At 44.2% G+C, this 25,179-nt stretch overlaps 1 protein-coding gene across 1 annotated transcript in view; it reads right to left on the reverse strand.

The window, feature by feature from the left end:
• Nucleotides 1–21,062, reverse strand: part of MAMDC4 (MAM domain containing 4) — a 29,306-nt gene extending 8,244 nt beyond the window's left edge. Inside the window, exons 1-21 of the mRNA XM_063433502.1 lie at nucleotides 20,999–21,062; nucleotides 19,898–19,993; nucleotides 15,978–16,151; nucleotides 14,914–15,039; nucleotides 14,645–14,784; nucleotides 14,195–14,279; nucleotides 12,927–13,046; nucleotides 12,463–12,582; nucleotides 10,842–10,918; nucleotides 9,975–10,142; nucleotides 9,616–9,703; nucleotides 7,880–7,978; nucleotides 7,703–7,792; nucleotides 5,955–6,083; nucleotides 4,885–5,012; nucleotides 4,515–4,617; nucleotides 3,829–3,933; nucleotides 2,877–3,011; nucleotides 2,065–2,192; nucleotides 1,015–1,234; nucleotides 119–256 (exon numbers count right to left, since the gene is read on the reverse strand). Of these exons, the coding sequence (XP_063289572.1) occupies nucleotides 119–256; nucleotides 1,015–1,234; nucleotides 2,065–2,192; nucleotides 2,877–3,011; nucleotides 3,829–3,933; nucleotides 4,515–4,617; nucleotides 4,885–5,012; nucleotides 5,955–6,083; nucleotides 7,703–7,792; nucleotides 7,880–7,978; nucleotides 9,616–9,703; nucleotides 9,975–10,142; nucleotides 10,842–10,918; nucleotides 12,463–12,582; nucleotides 12,927–13,046; nucleotides 14,195–14,279; nucleotides 14,645–14,784; nucleotides 14,914–15,039; nucleotides 15,978–16,151; nucleotides 19,898–19,993; nucleotides 20,999–21,047 (2,518 nt within the window). The 5' untranslated portion in view covers nucleotides 21,048–21,062. The remainder of the gene's footprint in view (nucleotides 1–118; nucleotides 257–1,014; nucleotides 1,235–2,064; nucleotides 2,193–2,876; nucleotides 3,012–3,828; nucleotides 3,934–4,514; nucleotides 4,618–4,884; nucleotides 5,013–5,954; nucleotides 6,084–7,702; nucleotides 7,793–7,879; nucleotides 7,979–9,615; nucleotides 9,704–9,974; nucleotides 10,143–10,841; nucleotides 10,919–12,462; nucleotides 12,583–12,926; nucleotides 13,047–14,194; nucleotides 14,280–14,644; nucleotides 14,785–14,913; nucleotides 15,040–15,977; nucleotides 16,152–19,897; nucleotides 19,994–20,998) is intronic.
• Between the last annotated feature and the right edge of the window lie 4,117 nt (nucleotides 21,063–25,179).

Consider the following 25,179-nt stretch of genomic DNA (forward strand, 5'->3'; position numbering starts at 1 on the left):
GAGATTTAGTAATCTGCCAATATTGTATTATTTATGTGCAGTGTTTCTGTATTCACATTTTACCAGTAATGCCACAGGGGTAAGTAGATGCTGCCCTAACCTTCTTAGTATCACTTACCTGCATCACTGCTGCTCATCTGGTACCAGAAACTCAGACACCCCTGCTGGGGCTGTGCGGTGTGCCAACCTGACGTGAGCGTGGCGGTCTTCTTATTTGGCAAAGCACCAGAGCTGGTATCCACAACCGCATAATGCCCTGAGAACATATACAGGAAGCTATTAAAGAAAGCCATGTTGAGTTGCAGCCACCCAACCCCCATCAGTCGAATGCTCCAACAATTTGCATGCCTCTTATTAATTCCTTGCTTTATAAAGCTTTTATTTGGTTGTTTTTGTAGTGTACATTTTGTCCTCAGCATTTGCTCACCCCACCATACATCCCTCAACATTCTTTAGCCAAAAAGTGTGGATATCCCTGCTTAATCACAGATGTACCTGCATGTTCAGAACATCAGTAACCAAGAGAAACCGGTCCACTGCCTGTATAAAAAGGCTTAATAAACTGAATCAAAGATAGCTCAGAGAGATCAAATGAAAGTTAAAATGCAAGTGTCCTTAACATTGGGGACTCCGTTACTATGTATTATTTATGTTACTTACAAATGTAAAATTTACGAAAATGATATGATGTGATCATTTATCACCTGTATGTCAACCTTTATCCTTCTATTCTCATCCTCAAAGATTTAGATTTTAGAACATATAGAAAAAAAATGTTTTGCATGAATAAATCCGATACTATAAATATACAAATATTAAAGCATTCTGATGCTGCCTGGTAAGGATATTTATCAAATTATTAAACATCCTTTTGAACTTTGATCATTACCACCTTCAGTCAAAAGTAAATGTGCTGGGGGTACTACTCAATCTGTCATACAAGAGGGATGAGTGTCACATTGCTCAATGTTTGCAATCAGAGCATTGGTGGAGATCGAAGTGGGTTCCCATTACCTGTGAGAGCCTGCAGGGTGTGATCGAGAAATGGTCCTGTGTGGGCTCTGGCTTGGGTGCCCTGCTGTATCTTCCACTGGTAAGTCCCCTCAGTGGTGAAACCACAGAATCCAGCCTCAAAGGTGCAGCGCCTGGGGGCAGCGCAATAACCACTTGTCAGAGTTATATCATCAACTGAAATATGTCCCACTGAGCCATCCCGTACAGCGTCAAGGTACAGCTGCCACAGAAAAACAGAGACTTTTTAAACGCACATTTTGGGATAGTGTCTACAAAAGTGACTTCTATAAAGATTTTAGAACAATAAATAAGTCAGTCAACATGAAAAATTTTATATTTATGTACAGATTGCTGTTCTCCAATACTTAAATTAAATGAAAATACATACTTTAACTTTTTTTTTTGTATATGTTCTGTTTATATGTTCTTCGCAGTATGATAGATTGCAAACATGAATGGTTTGATACAATTATTTCCAACAGGTTGAGAACAATTCATTTTTTTGTAATGGTATGGTATTTCTGGGAATGGCGATTCTTAAAATACCAGCAGGATACAAACAGTAAGTCTCTATTTGGTTTTAATGTCCTCATAGGTTAAAGACAGGTGCCCATAGTAATCCCTGATTTTCTAGCTAGATGCTGTTCAGGAGCCAGGCACACATCTATCTGTGTGGCTTCCTGTAACAGTGCTGGAGGGGGACATCAATAACATTCCATCTGCACGAAACAAAAGGTTTGACACAAACCTAGCTGAGAAATCGTCTTCTCTGCTGGGTCAGGAACAGTACATGAGCACAGAGGAAGATGAGTGATTTCAATTGTCTTGTTTTCATGTTCTTCATAAAAATAACGCTAGTGCAAGCGTCCAAAATCCACAGGAGGTTTAATGGGCACAAAACAAAAACTTAACAAACGGAGCAAGGTGGCACCTAACACCGAACACATTTTAGACCTGCAGGTCCTTAGACAGAGGAGTCTATATCAGTTGAATTTATTTCAAGCTCCATTCAGAAGAAGTTGGTCATTTTTCCCCTCTGCATCGCCTTACCTGGTACTTCTTGTTGGTATTTGCGAGTGTGACAGACTCGTGGTGCCACCTGTTGCCATGGGTACCTTTGCCAGTCCAGAGTAGCTGCTCTTCCTCGCCATCAAATTTAATAAACAGGTTCAACGAGCCTAGAGTTAGTAAAATGGCCACTTTTATACAAGTCAACGTATGATAAAACAGGACATGCACTTTGTAGATATCGTGGAGAAATATTTAGATATTCTAATTTATACAGTTTTGAAAAAATCTACCCCTCTTCCATCTAATACCCAAAAGTTCTCCAAGAGACAAATTATCGCCAGCGCAGACCTTCATTTCAGGTTTTCATTTATGCCAAAGAACTGCAAGGCTTTTCCACTTCTAATTTGGGGTGAAGGGGACAATTCTTAGAGTGAATGGGAGGCTTCTTGATCATAACATTTTAAAGTTAATCCCTTCTTCAGGACAGGTAAGTTGACTTAGTATGAAATCCTAACAAGTTCAAACCAGCATCATGCTTGGCAAGTCACTCGCCAGTCTTTCTGATGAGCCTTTAAAAGGCCAATATTTTGATATTTTAGGGGATACCTCACTTTTAGAGAGTTCCCACATTCAGGAATGGCCAGTGTGCAGCACTCAATGGGGAGGGAAACTACAAAGGGAGAGGTTTATATAAAGTTGCTATGGATAACAAGATTTATTTTCAACCTCCTACCTTCTTAGAGATCCAGACACGGTCTTGTCAACATCATGTTATCTCCCTTTAGGATGTCACATACCATTGTACAAACAAATTTTACTCATGGGATAATAAAAATATAGAATGGACGTACCTGCATCTGGGCCCCATATACGATAATAGAATGACAGACACTGGGTACTGGAATCCACGGATTGTGGGTAAGATATAAGACGGGCTTTCGTTCCCCGATCCATACGCGATTCCCCAATCACATGCAGGCATTTGCCTAATGATTATATCAAAACAAATTATTAGAAAACTGACATTCTCTAACATGTCCAGTATCACTGCACAAATGGGCTGCGTGGAACTTGTTATCAATAAAGCCCTCCCATTCCTTCACACAAACATATAGCACTAAACTCCCTAATCATCAGTGCTGACTTTTTTATTTCTCCATTTCATCTGTGAATATCTGCCTTAACAAACATCTCTACTATGGGCTTGGTGCAGTATTCTGGCAGGATTTTAAAGCACATGTAAACGTTGATAGATTTATACCAGCAGACAGTGAGACACCTTTCCTTTGCAGGATCCGGTAGATATTGAATTGCTTTGAGAGATTAACTAAGACACTGAGAGGTTTTGAGAAATTTAAACTAACATGTTAACCTCTCAGGTCAAACCTGTCTCATGAAGGAGTATTCAATATTTCAAATATATCCTGACACTTTGGGTCTATTGAATAAGCTAATATTTGTGCATAATTGACATGGGCAATGCACAACTGTAGACAACATTTTACAAACGGAAAAGGAAAAAAGAAGATATTTAAATAATTTTCCAAGTTTTGCTACTTTAGACTAAAATGTACCGTTTTTCTCTCTATGCTCCACATTCTCTTGTTTTTTTACTAAACAGTGAATTGCAGTGAACCGCAAAATTTAGGGCAATTTTCTGATTAGGAAAAATTCTCCATCTCATCGCTAGTGATAGTGAATAAACTTCAAACTGAATTTCACCTTTTATTCCACCATCCCTTTAAACTACGATTTCTATGTGCTTCTCCCCGAGTTACAAGTGTTTAGATTTAGGGGGCTTACCGTTACCAGTGGTGTGATCAAACAGTTCACCGAGTTCCCAGTTAATCTCATCGGTCGGATTCTGGTACCAGCCACAGAGCCCCATCTCAAAGTTACAGGTCAGCGCTAGTAAAACCATCAGTCACAAAGCATTATGGGAGAGGTATTTGTACAATTTTTACTTACACAGTATATTCGATGACAGGTACTGCTAATCTCGGCATCTCAAATTGTCTAGCATCATGGGAAATGCAGTTCCCAAACATATGGGGGGGAGGTTAGTGATCATTGTTCTTTAAAAAGTTTTTCTCAAATCCCAGAGGGACACATTTGATTATCCAAACATTTTATTGGAAATTATGCAGAGTTACATTTTTGCTCCATTTATCTTGCCACACCATTTAATAATTGTACCAACTTACCCCTTGCCCTACAGACATCCCTTACTGTTCTAACTAGCCTCCGCAACTTAATACTCACTCAGAATTGTAGAGACAGTGATGGCTGACCTTGCCAAGTATCAGTCTTAGGTAGGTGGGATAAATGATTATCATAAACCTTGTAATGTCTGCTGTACACTCTATTAGCTCAGAGTAAGAGATAACTTTTTAGCCCTAATTTATATAGAAACAGATACAATCACCTGTGTGTATCTAAAGTACAACTAGTGCATGTACAGCTAGAACTTAAATTGTAAGTAAGAATACCTGTGTCACTCGGGATCGTCTTGCATTGCAGAAACTGTATCTCATCGACCGAGGCCGCCCACCTTTCTCCAGTAAGAGGGTCCATAAATGCAGACAGAACCAACTGAAACCAGAAACCCAAAGCCACTAGAAGATACCAGTCAGACATCACAGAGAAAGAACACCCCCAGTTATATACAGTAATGCAAGTCCCATAATTTTAAATGAAACTACATGGTACACTAAGTATTCCGAGCATGTTTTCGGTGTAATACTTGGCTTATTGACCCCTGACGGTCTTAGTAAGGCACCAAGTGTGATCCTTAATGTTAGTGTGCAGAATATTACAGATCAGGAGGTAAAGGCCATATCGCTATCATGGGCTCTGTACCTGGAATGGCTGTGTCCTCTCTCCCAAGGGAATCACCACCGATCTCCATGACTCACCCCGCTCCTCGCTGTACCAGACGTGGCTATGGGTATCCTGCTCCAGGTCCCAAACACGTACCGAAAGGGAGCCTGCGAACAGCAACACTCAATGGTAACTTCCACAGCCACATAATCCAACCAAGTCTTCTCCTTATTGATTATTTTATGAAATAAAGGTTTTGTTGGACAGATTGGGTTCCTGTGAGACTTCAGTCAAAGGACCACGTGCAGTATATTAAAATATCAATGTGTAATTACATTCTAATGTAACCCAGCTACAAAGATTATCTTTTGGGGCTTCTGAGGGCCCGGTTTATTTCCTTGCTGACTGATACTGGGAGCCTAGAGGGGGGAATTTCCTCCAATAATGCATTTCTGGCCCTGGTAAAATAATAACTGGTTGCCATGGCATTCTGATGGTAATGGGTTTCCAATTCCAAGCACTGTGTTCCCACCTTCCACCCTTATGACATTTGCTTTGCAGTCTCTCCTAGTAGACTGACATCATTTAATGACACCAAAATCCTGTCATGTGTCATTTTAAATAAATAATTAATGTCATTTAATTTCACTGATAATAAACATGTATCATACTACCTCACAGTGCACACCCTCCACCATCGACATACCTACCTATGGATTTATGTAATAAATAATTTAAATAAAATTAATAATTTATAAATAATTATATTAAATAACTAACCCCATATACCATAGCCCTGGAGCAAGGCCTCTATAGAGATGTTACTCTGTGCCCTAGAGCCCTAGGCCTGTGTCTATCGACCTGGTCTGAAATGGAATTATTGGTTATTCAGAATTCTGGTTTCCTGATTCAGCTTTCTATTAGATTATCTTCCGCTTGAAACCCATATGCACTTCGCTTGTTTGCAGGAATTTCTCATTAACCCTATGGTGGGTAAATTCTATGTAGGACTAAAAATACTCCTTTCTATTACTATGTCAATTTCAGAATAAATGGGGTTTCGGGGCTCTCTAACTCAGACTGTTCTGTGTTCACCTCCCAGAAGATACCTGTTGGTCCACTGTTGAAGTAGTAGGTCATGTTGATAGCACATGCAGGCCCGGTGGAACAGAATGTGGGGCTGTGAATTACGGCATTGGTTAGAAGGTTCCCCTCACTGCTTGTCGCCAATAGGCACCCTGAAAGAGAGGAGAGCACTTACCTACCAAGAATCATGACCTGGAACTGGGTGTAGGCATGCTACGGTAGGTGCTCTGATCTGGTGCTGAAGATTCCCTGCACACCGTCCCACAGTCAGGTCTCAGATACTCAGGATTCAATCTCTATTTGTGTGTTCCCAGGTAGGAGGACATGAGGTCAGCACCAATAACACGGTTACAACCTGATAAACCCGAATCCTAAGGATTATGCTGCACCAAGCTGACAATTTAGGAAATCCAGGTTCCGAGGACCATGAATTTTTAAGCAGCGCTAACTGTTGGTTAAAGCATATTTATGTGCCTTGACTATATGATTTGCGTATATTTGCAAAGGTCGTGAAATTCAGACAGAATCCTTTAGGATTTGGATTTTATATGTTTTCCAATGATTCTCTCCTGTGTAGCAGTTCTATATTTTATTTAATTGCATTGCTATCTATATCTTAATGTTTTGTGTACTGTTTTGAAGGCATCACAATAAGTTAAATGTAGCATTATTAAAGGATAGGCCCAGTTTAAACATGATTAATTGATCCAGTTCCTTTTGGAACTATGTTAGACTGTGTTCCTTACCAGAAGTCTAGTGACAGAGTCTAAGGGTCTTTTTTTGTGGCAGCATTGCTCCAAGGTATTCATGATCAGCCAAAGAGTCAAAGAACCTGTAGGTAAGGAACTAGGCCTTAGTGCCAAGAAGCATCTTTATAAAGGCAGTGCCAGGAGTGGGCAGAGGGATCACTTCCTGTCTGAGAGGACGAAGCCGGCAGAGGGATCGCATCCTGCCTGAAAGGATGGAGTGGGCAGAGAGATCGCATCCTGCCTGAATGGACGGAGCGGGCAGAGGGATTACTTCTTGTCTGAGAGGATGGAGCCGGCAGAGGGGTCGCTTCCTGTTTTAAAGGACGAAGCAGCAGAGGGAACGCTTCCTGTCTGAGTGGACAGAGTGGACAGAGTGGGCAGAGGGATTGCTTCCTGCCTGGGAGGACAGAGTGGGCATGGAGCGGACAGAGGGATCGCTTCCTGTCTGAAAGGAAAGAGCAGGCAGAGGGATCGCTTCCTCTTTGGATGGATGGAGCAGGCAGAGGGATTGCTTCCTGTCTGGACGGTTGGAGCAGGCAGAGGGATCGTTTCATGCCTGGGAAGACAGAACGGGCAGAGGAATCGCATGATGCCTGGATGGACGGAGCAGGCAGGGGGATCACTTCCTGCCTGGTCAGTAGGTGCATGGGAAGGGAGCGCTTTCTGCCTGAGAGGATGGAGCGAGCAGAGGGATCACTTCCTGTCTGAGTGGACAGAGTGGGCAGAGGGATCGCTTCCTGCCTGAAAGAATGGTGCGGGCAGAGGGATTACTTCCTGTCTGAAAGGACGGAGCGAGCAGAGGGATTACCTCCTGTCTGAGAGGACGGAGCGGGCAGAGGGATTACTTCCTGTCTGAGAGGACGAAGCAGCAGAGGGATCACTTTCTGCCTGGACGGATGGAGCGAGCAGAGGGATTACTTCCTGTCTGAGAGGTCGATTGGGATATGCCTTTGGTATAAATGATCAGGTTACAAGTCACAGTAAATAATAAAATACAATGAACTGTTTCAATATTTCCTTACCTGGAAATGTTGTGGATCCTGTCCCCCATCTCTGCGTTCCGATACTAAAATCCACCCATCCATCATGTCCAGCCTCGAAGGCAAACCTTTCTATGGGAAAGAAGCAGGTACACAGCAATTATTAAAAGGTAAGTTTTACCCGGAACACACATATTGTATATAGCAGCACGGGATTACCTGGTACCTCCTTACATGTCTCCTTTGTGTTGATACGGGCATCGTTTTCTACAGATAATAAACTCTGAATTTGTATCATAGGATTAAAACTGGAAGTCTCTGAAAAGATAGAAAACAAATATTCACCAACATGAGCTGGAAGATAACACAGCAAATCAATGTTATATTGGACATTTATCTGTCCACAGACAGCTGTTACAGAAAATGCATTGAGCAAAATGGATAATGTGAGTGCCAAAATAGTGCATAGCCATAGCAGAGAACATGGGAAAATGAGTTAATTCAGAGAATCTGCACATTCGCCCAGATAATCTCTGCATTCACCCTGACGATCTCACCCCGAGAATCTACCCATCACTCGTCCTGTGAATTTCCGCATTCACCCCGAGAATCTACCCATCACTCGTCCTGTGAATTTCCGCATTCACCCAGAGAATCTACCCATCACTCGTCCTGTGAATTTCCGCATTCACCCTGAGAATCTACCCATCACTCGTCCTGTGAATTTCCGCATTCACCCTGAGAATCTACCCATCACTCGTCCTGTGAATTTCCACATTCACCTTGAGAATCTACCCATCACTCGTCCTGTGAATTTCCACATTCACCTTGAGAATCTACCCATCACTCGTCCTGTGAATTTCCGCATTCACCCTGAGAATCTACCAATCACTCGTCCTGTGAATTTCCGCATTCACCCTGAGAATCTACCCATTACTCGTTCTGTGAATTTCCACATTCACCTTGAGAATCTACCCATCACTCGTTCTGTGAATTTCCACATTCACCTTGAGAATCTACCCATCACTCGTCCTGTGAATTTCCGCATTCACCCTGAGAATCTACCAATCACTCGTCCTGTGAATTTCCGCATTCACCTTGAGAATCTACCCATCACTCGTCCTGCGAATTTCCGCATTCACCCTGAGAATCTACCCATCACTCGTCCTGTGAATTTCCGCATTCACCCTGAGAATCTGCCCATTACTCGTTCTATTAATCTGTGCATTTACCCTGAGAATCTGTGCATTCACCCTGAGAATCTGTGCATTCACCCTGACAATCTGTGCATTCGTTCTGACAATTTCAGCTTTCACCCTGACAATCACCGCTTTCACCCTGAGAATCTGCCCATCACTCGTCCTGTGAATCTGTGCATCCACCCTGACAATCTCTGCATTCACCCTGAGAATCTCCATTCACCCTGAAAATCTGCCCATCACTCGTCCTGTGAATCTGCACATTCATACTGAGAATCTGCCCATCACTCGTCATGTGAATCTGCGGATTCACCCTGAGCATCTGTGCATTCAACCTGACAATCTCTGCATTAGCCATGACAATGTGTGCATTCACCCTAAGAGTCTCTGTATTCACCCTAAGAATCTGCACATTCACCCTAAAAAATTAGCCCATCACTTGTCCTGTGAATCTGTGCATTCACCCTCAGAATCTGCCCATCACTCGTCCTGTGAATCTGCACATTCATACTGAGAATCTGCCCATCACTTGTCCTGTGAATTTGCACATTTATACTGAGAATCTGCCCATCACTCGTCATGTGAATCTGTGCATTCATCATGAGAATCTGTGCATTCACCCTGACAATGTGTGCATTCACCCTGAGAGTCTCCGTATTCACCCTGAAAATCTGCACATTCACCCTGAGAATCTGCCATTAATCACCCTGATCTGGTATCTCACAGAATCAGTTTATTCTCTCCTTTCAGTCTTACCGTTTACATTACAATCAGGAGACAGGATAAGGTCATCCAGAGCGATAATGGAATCAGTCCCATAGGCAATGTTAGCTCGGATTATAATCTGGGGGAGGAGATGAAGTTATAAAACAGATACACTATATAAAGACAGTCACACTCACAGCCTGTATTTATTTATAAATGATTGCTGGCTACAGTATCCATGGATTTCCCATAATGCATCATGGGGAGATGCTCAGTGAACCATTTTATAGGGATCCTGGAATATACAGACCCAGCCCTTATCTTTTCTGTGTGCCATGAAAGGGTTATTATAATTTTAATCATACAGCAACAGCATATTTCATAGCGTTGTTATTGGTTTTGAATGTTACCTGATAGGTGTCACTGATAGTGGGGATGTGAACGCTCTCTCGCAGCCACACATTGTCGCGCGGTCCTTGGATAACCTTGGCTGGCACTATGGTAGCCTGGTTGGATAACCGATAACCGATAACCAGGCGGCTGCTGTTTGATCCGTCCATCATGTAATACAAAACAAGCTGCAAACACACAGGATTAGAGATGTCGCAAACTGCCCGCCGAACTGTTCGCGAACTGTCCGCCGGCGAACAATAGCGTGTTCGCGTTGGGCGAACATATGCGATTTCCAGTCCGCCCCCTATACGTCGTCATTGAGTAAACTTTGACCCGGAACCTCACAGTCAGCAGACACATTCCAGCCAATCAGCTGCAGACCCTCCCTCCCAGGAAGTGTCTGCTGACTGTGAGGTTCTGGGTCAAAGTTTACTCAATGATGACGTATAGGGCGCGGACCGGAAATCGCATATGTTCGCCCAACGCGAACACGCTATTGTTCGCCGGCGGACAGTTCGCGAACAGTTCGGCGGGCAGTTCGCGACATCTCTACACAGGATGCATCGGAAATGACTGTCAGAATCTTTGATATACATCATGTAGGGGAACCAGGGAATTACAGAAGACCCCACCAGTAAATCTGTAATATTAATATCAGATATCGTATTAGGATAGATTTACTGCTGGGGTCTTCTGTTAATCTTATAGAGAGGAGAGATCGCTGTGTGCTATAGTAAGGTGAGGGAGTAAGGGTGTACACATTATAGAGAGGTGGAGAGATAGCTGTACGTGTTATAGAGAGGTGGAGAGATAGCTGTACGTGTTATATAGAGGTGGAGAGATAGCTGTACGTGATAGAGAGGTACGTGGGTGCAGTAACTCACAAAGCAGGTTTCGTTGGTGGCTGGGTTTATAAAAGGCCCAGAGAGATCATTTTCACTGTAAGCCCGCAGGAAGTAACCTGGAATACATCACAGAGAAATCACTCACATTATCTCAATATTACTAACATCTATAGCTACAACAGGTTCTATACTAACTGGCAGGAGTATATTTCACATCTACCAAAACATGCTCTCCTGCTATAAATTCAATGACTTTTGTGTAGTGCTGCATTCAATCATTGACTTGACTTGGGGAGAGGTGACACCTTAATGAGTATTTATGGTTTATAGAGAGGTCAGGTGAGAGATCAGAGGCGTAACCAGAATCCACCGGGCCCTGGTGCAAAACTTTCTCTGGGGCCTACCTCCCATGTGTCTAATTCTCACCTCCCCGTGTCTCATTCCCTCCCCCCACCTTCTGCATGTGTCTCATTCCCGCGCCCAGGCCCATCCATGTGTCTCGCACCCGGCGGCATACCGGGCAAGCCGCCGGGCCCCCTCCTGATGTCGGGTCCTTGGTCACTGACCGAGGACCCGGCACAGTCTGCCCTCAGGCTGTTTAGGCGGCCGCAAGGCCTCAGCCGGCGCGAGGCCTTAGGCGGCCGGCTAAACCGCCTAATTAGAGAGCCGCCTCTGACTACAGCCCTTACACACACTACATCACCTAATCACACATAGACTACAGCCCCTACACACACTACATCACCTAATCACACATAGACTACAGCCCCTACACACACTACATCACCTAATCACACATAGACTACAGCCCCTACACACACTACATCACCTAATCACACATACACTACAGCCCCTACACACACTACATCACCTAATCACACATATACTACAGCCCCTACACACACTACATCACCTATACACACATACACTACAGCCCCTACACACACTCGCCCCCTACACACACTACATCACCTATACACACAGACTACATCCCCTACACACACTACATCACCTAATCACACATAGACTACAGCCCCTACACACACTACATCACCTAATCACACATAGACTACAGCCCCCACACACACTACATCACCTATACACACACACTACATCACCTATACACACATAGACTACAGCCCCTACACACACTACATCACCTATACACACACACTACATCACCTATACACACATAGACTACAGCCCCTACACACACTCTCTCACTCTCTACAGCCCCTAGCCACACCTGTTACACCACAAACACAACACAATTGAATGTAACTATTTACAAAAAATACCACAACACAATAAGCTCACTCTAAACACACGCAATCCCACAAGCAGGCTCCAAACCCATGCACAATATGCTTTGCTGGCCGTTTTGCACTCTGGTATCCCACTTATGAGACATCAAAGACAAGTCACAAGCAAACACAGCGCATGTCAATACATTTCCTTGCGCTGCGCAGAACAAATACAGGGCCTTTTTCTCATGCAGGATCTCTTCAACAGGGCCGGATTTTTTTGGAGAGATTTATATCTGATACAAGAATCCCAGTGAAGGTGACATCTTGTCAATATCTGGGGGGGTTCCAGGAATTCAGCCTGCAGGGCTGGTGAGGATGGAGCATTTACTCAGTCTGTGAGTATCAACATTTACCAGAGCGGCTGTTCGAAGTGTGATCTCGACTCGGCCTGGAGCTGAATCCATCGACTCGATTCCAGTTGGTTACATTCCAGCCACACGTATCATTTTCAAAGTCACAGACATGATAATTTGCTGCAAGAATGATAAACAACTGTGATAAATTGTATAAATTAAAACAATCAATGTGTCTATCGTCATGGAAAATATATTTATATGTCTCAACAGTGCAGGAGGGGTAAGGCAGGATAAGACAGTATAGATGGAAAAATGGCTACATTCTATATTGGGCTAATCTATAATGAGAATGTCAGACAGACAGAAACTTAGACAGATAGACAAGCTGACAGGCTAACTGAAATACATCTGGAGTAGAGCAGACAGAAAGCTGTGCCAGCTTGCGACCCATTCAGTTGGTTTACGTGGGATTAATCGTTCTGCTCCCAGTGTACGCACGACTTATCTTCTATATTACTCACTGCAATTCTTCTCATCTGACTTATCGCCACAGTCATCAGTTCCATCACACCAGGCTTTGTTGTCTACACAAGACCCACGGTCACACTGCTTCTGCCCATCGTGGCATGAAACCTGCGGCACTTAGAATGTAGAAAAGCAATGATTAGATTATGATTTTCACACAATTTTCAAGTCACTGCAACAAATTCATGGCGCATTCCACCACCCACCGCATCGAATACCACAGCGTACTCCACCGTCCAGCATATTCAGCCATCCAGTGCATTCCACCACCCAGTGCATTCCACCACCCAGTGTATCCCACCCCCCGTGCATTCCACCACCCAGTATATACTGCCCCAGTGCATTCCACCACCCAGCATATCCTTCTCCAGTGCATTCCACCACCCAGCATATCCTGCTCCAGTGCATTCCACCATCCAGTGTATCCTGCACCCAGTGCATTCCACCACCCAATGTATCCTTCCCCAGTGCATTCCACCACTCAGTGTATCCTTCCCCAGTGCATTCCACCACCCAGTATAATCTGCCACAGTGCAATCCACTACCCAGTGTATTGAGTAGCACAGCATACACCACCATCCAGCATATTCAGCCATCCAGTGTATTCTACCACCCAGTATAACCTGCCTCCAGTGCACCCAGTGTATCCCATCCCCAGTGCATTCCACCACCCAGTGTATCCCGCCCCAGTGCATTCCACCACCCGATGTATCCCGCCCCAGTGCATTCCACCACCCAATGTATCCTGCCCCAGTGCATTCCACCACCCAGTGTATCCTGCCCTCAGTGCATTCCACTAAACAGTGTATCCTGCCCCCAGAGCATTCCACCATCCAGCTTAACCTGCCCCAGTGCATTTCACCACCATGTATACCTTGCCACAGTGCATTCCACTACCCAGTGTATTGATTAGCAAAGCATACACCACCATCCAGCATATTCAGCAATTAACCCAGTGCATTCCACTATCCAGTTTATTCCACCCCAGTACATTCCAAAATCCAGTGTATCCCGCCCCAGTGCATTCCATCACCCACTATATCCTGTCCCAGTGCATTCCACCACCCAGTGTACCCCGCCCTCATTGCAGTCCAGCAGACAGTATATTCTGCCCCCACTGCATTCCACCACCCAGTATAACCCGACCACCCAATGTTAGCAATGGAACCTCAGCCCTTGGGGAAATAGACTCATAGCACAGAAGATGAAACCCCACCCTTGGACATAGAGTCCCACCAATCACAGAGCATTTTCTGAGTGATACCTGACAGCATGCAATGTCGGAATTCAATATCATCTATTGCAACATTTCCGTGAGGAGAGGACTCCCAAGATGAGGTCACAGAAAGCTGTGAAAGAAGAAGAAAGACTAATTTGAGGGAATTCTAGATAGGTTAATTGGGATTACTGTGATAATGTGGAATACACAGATTATTAGCATTACAACTGCCTGCACCAGTGCAACCCGAAAGTTAGAGGCTCCTGGCTACTAGTCACAACTTGTAAATGATCAGTAATGAGTGTGACCAAGTCTGGTCACTTCAACTGCACTGACCACTGGTGGCCAGGAGATAGATCCCCAGCCTAAAAGCTGGCAAAGCATCATGGGAGTTGTAGTGATCACAGAAAGAATTGATAAGTACGTTTTTCAAAGTCAATATTAAAAGTCGATACAAGCACATCGGGTCGGGTTATTTAAAAAGCATTGTGACACCTGAAATTCAGCGGAAATTCTGCCAGTGTACATCACAGCTCGCCTCCATGCCAAAGCACTTTTTAGTTCGGTTTCCCACAAAGTGTACGTCTGAGCATTAGCCGTCAGCTGCATAGACAGGCTCCCGTTACTGGTCGAACCTGAAACAGGATGGTATATTGATCACAGGTGGGAAAAAAGGGTGTACCAGGCGTTCCCAACTGCCTTCTCTCTACCCCCGTTTAGGTCTCTATCGGCATTATTGCATGAATTTGGTCTTTGTTTTTTACCTGAACTCCACACGTGGTAGTGAACGTGGATCTCGCAGGTGGCAGCTGCGTCTCGAAGTACAGGCGATCTGACCGTGGCAGTGACAGCGGACATCCCACTGTGGCCTCCTGTGGCCATGAACCATCCTGAGTGGGCAGAGAAGGCAAGCACGATATAATTATGTAGGAGTAATTGGGCAATAGGACAAAAAGAGCTGTGGGAGCAGGGAATGGCTGCCCAAAATAGGAGCGACAGGTTCACCCAGTGGGGTAAGGCTGGGAATTTACTGCAGCGTCCCGGGCACGTAATACAATCAGGAATGACGGAATGCTTTCTCGGTAGGTCTTGGGAAGATTTAGGAATTGATTAGCTTTTAGGAGTCTCATTCTACTTGAGGAGATACAAAGATCTGACTCGTGTTAATTATATACATTCAAATTTCTCATTGTGGGGAAGCCATAAAACGTCTATTGGGTTCTTGCCTTGTGCCACCATTTTATTTGCAGTTTAAGGGACTATGTGACCTCTGTATCGAGGTAAGGGCGTCCGTCTGATACACTGTCATATTTAAGACATTATGGGAAGAGAATAAGCTGACATTTCAGAATAACGTCCTATCAGTAGCATGTAGCTGCTGGTTCTGTCACATTATGATTTAATGGGCGTTCAGGCATATAACTCCATAATTATGTTCTGGGTGTTCAGGTGTATAACTCCATAATTATGTTCCGGGTGTAAGCCACCCAGTTTATGAGTGAAGGCAGGAATCCAAAGGGTTATTCGCTACAGTTAGAATTCCAAGACAATTCAACGGGAATTTCAAATATAAGGCCACGGTAGTTAAATGAATAGCTGAATTGAATTTTTCCAGTTCTGACCTGAAATCTGAAATTCTCTTTGAAATAACTTTGAATTCCCATTTAGTGAGTAACCCAGAGAGACTATATTTAATCTAGAGAAAACAAGCCTGGATTCCGCAGTCCTGGACGGTACTAGATTTTTAAAAACCATGACCAGAGGCATTGGGATGCATTGAATAGACCTGACAATTAAATAGCTCAGTAGGTGACAGAAATGGTTTTACCCCATCGGTTTCCGAGAGTATGGTCCGCGTGGGGACGGGATCCCCACATTGGTGAACTGAGGCGCTCTCTGGCCCACCGATGGGAGGAAGTGCTGATATCTCTCCATCCACAATCATCCTGCTCAAAGTCACAGCTGAAGGGAACCCCTAAAACAGCCGAGTCCTTATGATAGCCTGTAGGGAACAAACGGGATTTCACAAAATGAACTGATATTTTATTAGCTTGGCACAAAGTCACTCCAGGGGAGTAACAGATCTACTTACATCAATACAAAATCTCCTCCATCCCTTACCGAGTTATTCACTAAAGTGAGAATTAAAAGTGAGTTCAAAATTAAAAGGACACTCCGGACACCTAAAGCACTTCAGCTTGGAGTGGTTTCTGTGTGCAGACAGTGAAGAATCCAGGGTGGGGGCAATGGAGCAATTGCCACCTTCCCACTCCCCCCTCATGAGAAAATATTAATGCCCTGACACTCAACCCTGCCGGCCCATGCAGGGCCGTTGCTATCCAAGCACCAGCCCTGCTGTTTCCTCAACGACCCACAGGCACCTTGCTGGGCAGCCTACAGGAGTGGGGGACAGGACCTTAGGGAGCTCTAGCCTGCAGCTCCACCTGGTTCTCCTCTCGCGAGCTCTGGATTTTGCGAGAGAGTGAACTCTAACCTCGGGTGCTGCCAGCTAGAGTTCACTCTCACCACTAGGTCCACCAGGGCTTCACAACGAGGACCACCAGGGATTGCCTTGCACTGTCCCCCCTCCCTGGGGCAAAGGTAAGAAGGGAGGAGGGATAAAAAGATGATTTATTTTAAAGAATTTTTATTTAAAAAAAATAAAATATATATATATATATATTTGATTCAAATTTGCTCCCCTATCCCAACACACACAATGTAACTCTCTACACATTCACACACTGCCCCCCATACACACACACTGCCCCCCTAACATACAGGCACCCCATACACACACAATACATTCCTCACACACACACTGCACCCTTCACACACTTGACCCCTCACACACACACACACACACACACACATTGCACACACACACACACTACTGTCTCTATCCCCTACCGCAGGCCCTATCCCTCACTACAGCCCCAATCCCAGGAGACTACAGGTAAGTTGTCAAACTGTTCATAAACGGTTTGACTACTTACTCTGGGAGGGTGCCACGGCACTACTGGTACCATAACCGCAACAGATAGCTTCAGTGGTTAATGTGCCTGGATTGCTCCTTTACAAATAATCTACCAGTGCCCCTCCTGAGATTAGTTTCTGGATCCGCCCATGTGTGCATAGTGTGTATCTTTTTACTTTTTTCAAAAGGAATTGGTACTTCTACAAATTCAACTTGCTACGCCCCGTGGTTGGCAGACAACCGGTCCTGTTACTTCCTGGTTTGTTTAGCTCAGTGAGTTTACATGTTAGAGGGAGTGGGGTATAGTGACACAGTAACAGAGGGATTGAGGGCCTGCTCAGTGAGTTTACATGTTAGAGGGAGTGGGGTATAGTGACACAGTAACAAAGGGATTGAGGGCCCTGCTCAATGAGCTTACATGTTAGAGGGAGTGGGGTATAGTGACACAGTAACAGAGGGATTGAGGGCCCTGCTCAGTGAGTTTACATGTTAGAGGGAGTGGGGTATAGTGACACAGTAACAGAGGGATTGAGGGCCCTGCTCAATGAGCTTACATGTTAGAGGGAGTGGGGTATAGTGACAGTAACAGAGGGATTGAGGGCCCTGCTCAGTGAGGTTACATGTTAGAGGGAGTGGGGTGTAGGGACACAGTAACAGAGGGATTGAGGGCCTGCTCAGTGAGTTTACATGTTAGAGGGAGTGGGGTGTAGTGACACAGTAACAGAGGGATTGAGGGCCTGCTCAGTGAGCTTACATGTTAGAGGGAGTGGGGTATAATGACACGGTAACAGAGGGATTGAGGGCCTGCTCAGTGAGTTTACATGTTAGAGGGAGTGGGGTATAGTGACACGGTAACAGAGGGATTGAGGGCCTGCTCAGTGAGCTTACATGTTAGAGGGAGTGGGGTATAGTGACACAGTAACAGAGGGATTGAGGGCCCTGCTCAGTGAGCTTACATGTTAGAGGGTGTGGGGTATAGTGACACAGTAACAGAGGGATTGAGGGCCCTGCTCAGTGAGTTTACATGTTAGAGGGAGTGGGGTATAGTGACACAGTAACAGAGGGATTGAGGGCCCTGCTCAGTGAGTTTACATGTTAGAGGGAGTGGGGTATAGTGACACAGTAACAGAGGGATTGAGGGCCCTGCTCAGTGAGTTTACATGTTAGAGGGAGTGGGGTATAGTGACAGTAACAGAGGGATTGAGGGCCCTGCTCAGTGAGGTTACATGTTAGAGGGAGTGGGGTGTAGGGACACAGTAACAGAGGGATTGAGGGCCTGCTCAGTGAGTTTACATGTTAGAGGGAGTGGGGTGTAGTGACACAGTAACAGAGGGATTGAGGGCCTGCTCAGTGAGCTTACATGTTAGAGGGAGTGGGGTATAATGACACGGTAACAGAGGGATTGAGGGCCTGCTCAGTGAGTTTACATGTTAGAGGGAGTGGGGTATTGTGACACAGTAACAGAGGGATTGAGGGCCTGCTCAGTGAGCTTACATGTTAGAGGGAGTGGGGTATAGTGACACAGTAACAGAGGGATTGAGGGCCCTGCTCAGTGAGTTTACATGTTAGAGGGAGTGGGGTGTAGTGACACAGTAACAGAGGGATTGAGGGCCTGCTCAGTGAGTTTACATGCTAGAGGGAGTGGGGTATAGTGACACAGTAACAGAGGGATTGAGGGCCCTGCTCAGTGAGTTTACATGTTAGAGGGAGTGGGTATAGTGACACAGTAACAGAGGGATTGAGGGCCCTGCTCAATGAGCTTACATGCTAGAGGGAGTGGAGTATAGTGACACAGTAACAGAGGGATTGAGGGCCTGCTCAGTGAGCTTCCATGTTAGAGGGAGTGACACAGTAACAGAGGAATTAAGGGCCTGCTCAGTAAGTTTACATGCTAGAGGGAGTGGGGTATAGTGACACAGTAACAGAGGGATTGAGGGCCCTGCTCAATGAGCTTACATGCTAGAGGGAGTGGAGTATAGTGACACAGTAACAGAGGGATTGAGGGCCTGCTCAGTGAGCTTCCATGTTAGAGGGAGTGACACAGTAACAGAGGAATTAAGGGCCTGCTCAGTAAGTTTACATGCTAGAGGGAGTGGGGTATAGTGACACAGTAACAGAGGGATTGAGGGCCCTGCTCAATGAGCTTACATGCTAGAGGGAGTGGAGTATAGTGACACAGTAACAGAGGGATTGAGGCCCTGCTCAATGAGCTTACATGTTAGAGGGAGTGGGTTATAATGACACAAAGGGTATAAGTAGGGGTAACAAAGGCGTTTGCTAGAAAAGTATTCACTGAGGGGTTAGTGGGTTATATTTTACAGTTGCAGGAGAGGAGTCATGGAGGAAGGGGAATGAAAAGCTCTTAACAGTTTAATTTATATGTTTTCCTGAAGAAGGAATGGAAACTGGGTGAAAGTTTAACGGAGAAGGAAGGGAGTTCCACAGACAACAAAGTGCAGCCCTGGAGAAGTCTTGGAGGCGAGTATCAGATGTAGGAGTACGGACAGAGGATAGACGTAGGTCTTCGGCAGAGTGTATGGGCCTGTTAATGTTTAATATCCAGTTTATGTCCCAAATGTGCCGTTGTGTTTTACAGAGTTATCACAGTGATTATTTAAAGGCAGAAATGGTACAATACTGGCAGAGCTGGTATAGCAAGCTAAGTGTAAAGGGAGGAATGATACACATACTTGCAAAGCTGGTATAGCAAGCTAAGTGTAATAAAGGCAGAAATTATACACATACTGGCAAGGTTGGCACAGTGTACTTACCACAATGCCTCTCATCTGAGCAATCCCAGCAATCACAGACAAAATTACAGAGTGCAGTGGCAGGGCTCGTACACCCAGCGGAGGCAGCAGAATAAACTAAGGAGGCAAAAAGAGATGCAGTGAATGATAGTGTGGAGGAAATAAAGGTCACCAGGCAGGTTTTTGTCATTTATCTAATCTGAAGGAAATCTACAAACAGGGCTCTGACAGTGTGCTCACTGTATGGAGGGCAAGAAATTAAAAAGGCACTAGGGTAGGGTGACCACTGGAGTCCCTTTAAATGTATTTATTTATCAGTTATTATATAGAGTTCTTAAATCCCCAGTAGGTGCTGGTGTGGGGGGTTTATAAGATTTGGTGTAAGGAGCACCCAAACTGCAATTAGCAGACTGAGACAGTTTATTTCATAACATCTTATACAACTTAAAAATGTGTGAGGGAGCATTGGAATCCACGTTTACATCTGCAATGGGTTTAAAAGATGGAGATGAGAGTAAATAACTGGGACAGTTACATTTCCCCTTTATAAGTTCCTGCTCCCCCATAGCTCTGACATGTCACAGCGGGTATGTGGACACCTTGAGATATACAGCCGGTATGTATAGACTGTATTCCTCCAACAGGACAGTCCTGGAGGATGCCAGCACAATTTCCCAGAAGGCAGCAGGCTCATATGGATTCCTATATATATATATATATATAACTGCATTCTCACACCTTTATATTCTCTCCACAATTATATTAATACATTTTAGGACAAATCACATACATTTGAATAATTTTCCATGGTCGCTGTATTCCGGGCTCACCTATTTTGGGATAAAATTTACAATTCTTTGGTGATTTGATTCCCGCAGAATTCCTAAATTTATATTGTTATTCACTAAACACTGTATTGTAGCAAGCTGATAGTCAAATGTTCACTACTATTCGGAGCTTAGTGAATAACCCAGAGCTATTTAATCTTGTCCAATAAATCTACCTGAAACATGTGGATTTAAAATCTTAGTCCAGAAAAAACTGGGATGCCATAGTTAACCTCAAAATTATAACCACTGGAAACCCCCCAAATAATTGCCTTTTTCGTTCCCCGTCACTTACTAGTGCAGGAGAGGGTGATCACGAGCAGGTAGATACATGGCCCCTGCATGATACCAGCCGAGAGGAAGGAATGAACTTGGAGAAGTAGAGCTGGACTTTCACCCATGGGCTCAGTACGAAGGCTGACTATGCGATGCAGACTGAGCTCAGAGTATCTCCATAACAATCATAACGGAATGAACGACGTGGCTCACGTTTAACCCTTACATAGCTATTCACTAAACTACGACTTTTCCCCAAATCAATCGGAATGTTAAAACGGAGGCAGTTTTGGAAAAATTCTCCACCATATTCCCAGATTTTATGTTTTTGATTTTTTTGCCTTTATTATTTTCCTATTTGGATATAATGTTTGAAAATTCAGCTTTTGGTGAATACCCTTGTTCGAGTAAAAACATGAACGGATCTAAATGGTTTAACCCCTTAAGGACACATGACATGTGTGACATGTCATGATTCCATTTTATTCCAGAAGTTTGGTCCTTAAGGGGTTAATGAAGGGGCCAACCAGTAATTACTGTAAGTGGCATTAATAAACACATGAACTTTAACGTGGAAAAACGTCTGTTGGAGGATAATGTGAATTGTAGTCAAGAAAAACTAGTGGGAGTTTGCCTGTTTCTTTAGGATGTAGGGTGAATGTTCAGTACATTCTGATGGAATACTTGAATCCACTGGGGAAATTCTCAGAGTGAATTAGCAGATTCTTACAGTTAAAGGACCACTCTAGGCACCCAGACCACTTCAGCTTAATGAGGTGGTCTGGGTGCCAGGTCCTTCTAGGGTTAACCCATTTTTTCATAAACATAGCAGTTTCAGAGAAACTGCTATGTTTATGAATGGGTTAAGCCTTCCCCCTATGTCCTCTAGTGGCTGTCTCATTGACAGCCGCTAGAGGCGCTTGCGTGCTTCTCACTGTGATTTTCACAGTGAGAGCACGCCAGCGTCCATAGGAAAGCATTATGAATGCTTTCCTATGTGACCGGCTGAATGCGCGCGCAGCTCTTGCCGCGCGTGCACATTCAGCCGACGGGGAGGAGAAGAGGAGGATCGGAGGAGGAGAGCAGGAGGAGATCTCTCCGCCCAGCGCTGGAAAAAGGTAAGATTTAACCCCTTTCCCCTTTCCAGAGCCGGGCGGGAGGGGGTCCCTGAGGGTGGGGGCACCCTCAGGGCACTCTAGTGCCAGGAAAACGAGTATGCTTTCCTGGCACTAGAGTGGTCCTTTAATGGGTGCAGTGTGAATTCTCAGGGTGCAAAACCGTGGGGTTGTAGCGTAGCACAAAACAGGTACATCAGCCTACAGACAGAAGTGCAAAATGATGCTTATAAAAAGTGTCCAGTGGAACAGGTCATTAAGCACAACTTATTAAGATGGCAGTTCCACTGGACACTTTATAAGCATCATTTTGCACTTCTGTCTGTAGGCTGATGTACCTGTTTTTGTTATACACAAGGTAGTGGTTAGCAGCTGAGAAATGTAAACTATATAGTTATTTTAAAAATTGTGTTTCAGTTCTTTGAAGCGCCTTTTGTACGCACTAATTTTATATATTTTTTTAATTCTCAGGGTGTCAGAGTAAACAGTCAGATATTTGGGGTCCCTTGGTGAATTCTCAGGGTATCGAGGTGAATGGGCAGATATTTGAGGTCCCAGGGTGACTTATCGGGGCAGATTCTAGGTATGAAGACACTGAGTCTCACACAGGAATTATAATCTGAATGCAACTTTTAGGGAAAAGTAACCAATCTGGAATAAAATCTACAATTTGGCTATGATCACATACACTGAACAAAACACTTTGTTTTTGCCCTCATTTTTCATGAGCTGAACTCAAAGATCTAAGACTTTTTCTATGTACACAAAAGGCCTACTTCTCTCAAATATTGTTCCCAAATCTGTCTAAATCTGTGTTAGTGAGCATTTCTCCTTTGCGAGATAATCCACCTCACAGGTGCGGCATATCAAGATGCTGATTAGACAGCATGATTATTGCACAGGTGTGCCTTGGGCAGTTTTACTGTATTGTAGAGGTCAGGGCAGTAGTCTGAAAACCAGTCAGTATCTGGAGTGACCACCATTTGCCTCACGCAGCGCAACAGTGTTGCCTTTATAATTTTGTTCAGTGTACAATTTGAAATTCACTTTGAACTCCAGATAAATCACACTTCATTGAATAGCCCTGTACCTGCTAATAACTATGTCCTAGGTCCCTGCTTGAACCCAGGTGCGCTAATAAACAATACGTTTAGAGCCTACTTCAGCAGCACTACCTCCTAACCCAGGAGGGAATAGATCATATGCAACATTCACAGTAAAAGAGGCTTGAAGCAGATGCTATCAATACCTGAATCACCTTTAAAGGTGGTATATACCCCCTTCATATTAAGTTTTAATACAGAGCCTCGTCGTTGTGACCATCTGACAGCAGGTAGATAACAGGCTGACATCCTGCGCTAATGGTGGACTGGTTTGGAATAATTAGATATTCTTTCTAGATACATGTTTTAAATAACTTTCAGAAAATTCGCTAACCGGTGATACCTTATCTATAATCACAGAACCAAGCCTGGGGTAGTTCTTTATTCACTGGAGTTACAACACACTTAGTGATTGCTTTTTAGATAAAAATTGTAGAACCAAACACATTTTCCACACTTTGACCCCTGCAATTAAACCATAAATGTTTGTAACCAGAATTTAAAGCCTCAGGTTGCTGACGATTCTTAAAGAGGCAATGTCATGTCCGCGTCCGTTTTCTGTTTTTTTAACTCTCCCTCCCGAAACCACCACATGTTATTGTCCTCTTATTTACCTCCTAACACCCTTCAGTCACATATTTTACCTTCTTTTACCTTTATATTATTTGCCCGTATCTAGATCCTGGGTGCTGCCATCTTACTGCGGGCAGATGAAGGCCCTGTGGGGCACGTTAGCTGCCCACACTGGATAGCACTGTAAAATCATCCTAAAAATAGTCAGGAGGAGCAATAAATTAAAACCTGAAAACTTTAAAAAATTCACACTTACAATTAGATGTCTTCTTTTTTCGAAAATATTCTTTTTTTTTTTAGCCCCCCAAAATTGCCAAATTATATGCACAAAGCCCGTCGAAGGAATAAAAAAAAATAAATAAATAAAAATAAAATCAAGCCATCTGCACCCATCGAGGGCTACACGCAGGCTGAGTTCTGCAGTGCAGGGAAAGACTTAGAAAGCCTTCCCACGCCATGCAGTTTGAATCTGAGCACTTAAGCCAATCAGTTGTCAGAGCACTCTAATTGGTTGACTCAGAGCACTTGGACTCCAATTGCAAAGCGTGGGAAGACTTTATAAGCCTTTTCCCACCCTGATGGAGCCCACGTTGAGGAAAGATTTTTTTTTTATCGTCGGGTTGGGGGTTTTTTCGGCGTGTTTTGTTCTTGCGTCTTTTTTAATTGTATTAGTTTGACAGGATGTATGGATTTTTATTTGGCCTTTTTGAGGGCTGGAAAAAAAAAGACATCTAAATGGTAACTTCATTTTTTTGAATTTTCAGGTTTCAGTTTATTGCTCCCCCTCTCACTATTATTACAGTCACTATTATTACTAGTCACTTTGGGGGGGGGCTTTATTTTTAATTGTTGTGCTGATAAGTGATAAATGGATCAGACACGCATGGTAAAACCCTGGTGACGATAGGCAATGGATAGGCACAAGGCAGCCATTATTGTGTATAAAGAGCTAGCTTGCTAAATGTGCCGTGTGGGCACAGCTCAATAACTGTAAGCCATCACTTCCTTATCTGATCGTGTGTGAATGCAGGTTTATCCTGAACATCCCGCACTGCGTATCCTGAGAACAGCAAACCAGGACCACAAGGGATGAACAAAAAGTTCACAGCGCCCTTCCCATTCCCGATGCACGGGTCATTTCCAAGTGACTCCAAAATGGAAAAAACAACTTTCCTGGGCTCCCCATTTTAAGTGATTCATGCGATATTCGGATCTCTCTTCCTGCTTAAAAACCTAATTTTATGGCTCAACATATCTCTGTTCCTCAAAGCCCTTTATTAGCATAATAGTCCTTCTGGTATTTTCTCCACAATGCAGCAAGATAAAGAACTATTAGTTTTATCTAGCAGGCATGTCTTATTTCACACGTGAGGAGGTACACAACATGTGTGGAAGAACAGGAAACCCTA

The sequence above is a fragment of the Pelobates fuscus genome, chromosome 9 (assembly GCF_036172605.1).
Source record: "Pelobates fuscus isolate aPelFus1 chromosome 9, aPelFus1.pri, whole genome shotgun sequence".
NCBI classification, from domain to species: Eukaryota; Metazoa; Chordata; class Amphibia; order Anura; family Pelobatidae; genus Pelobates; species Pelobates fuscus.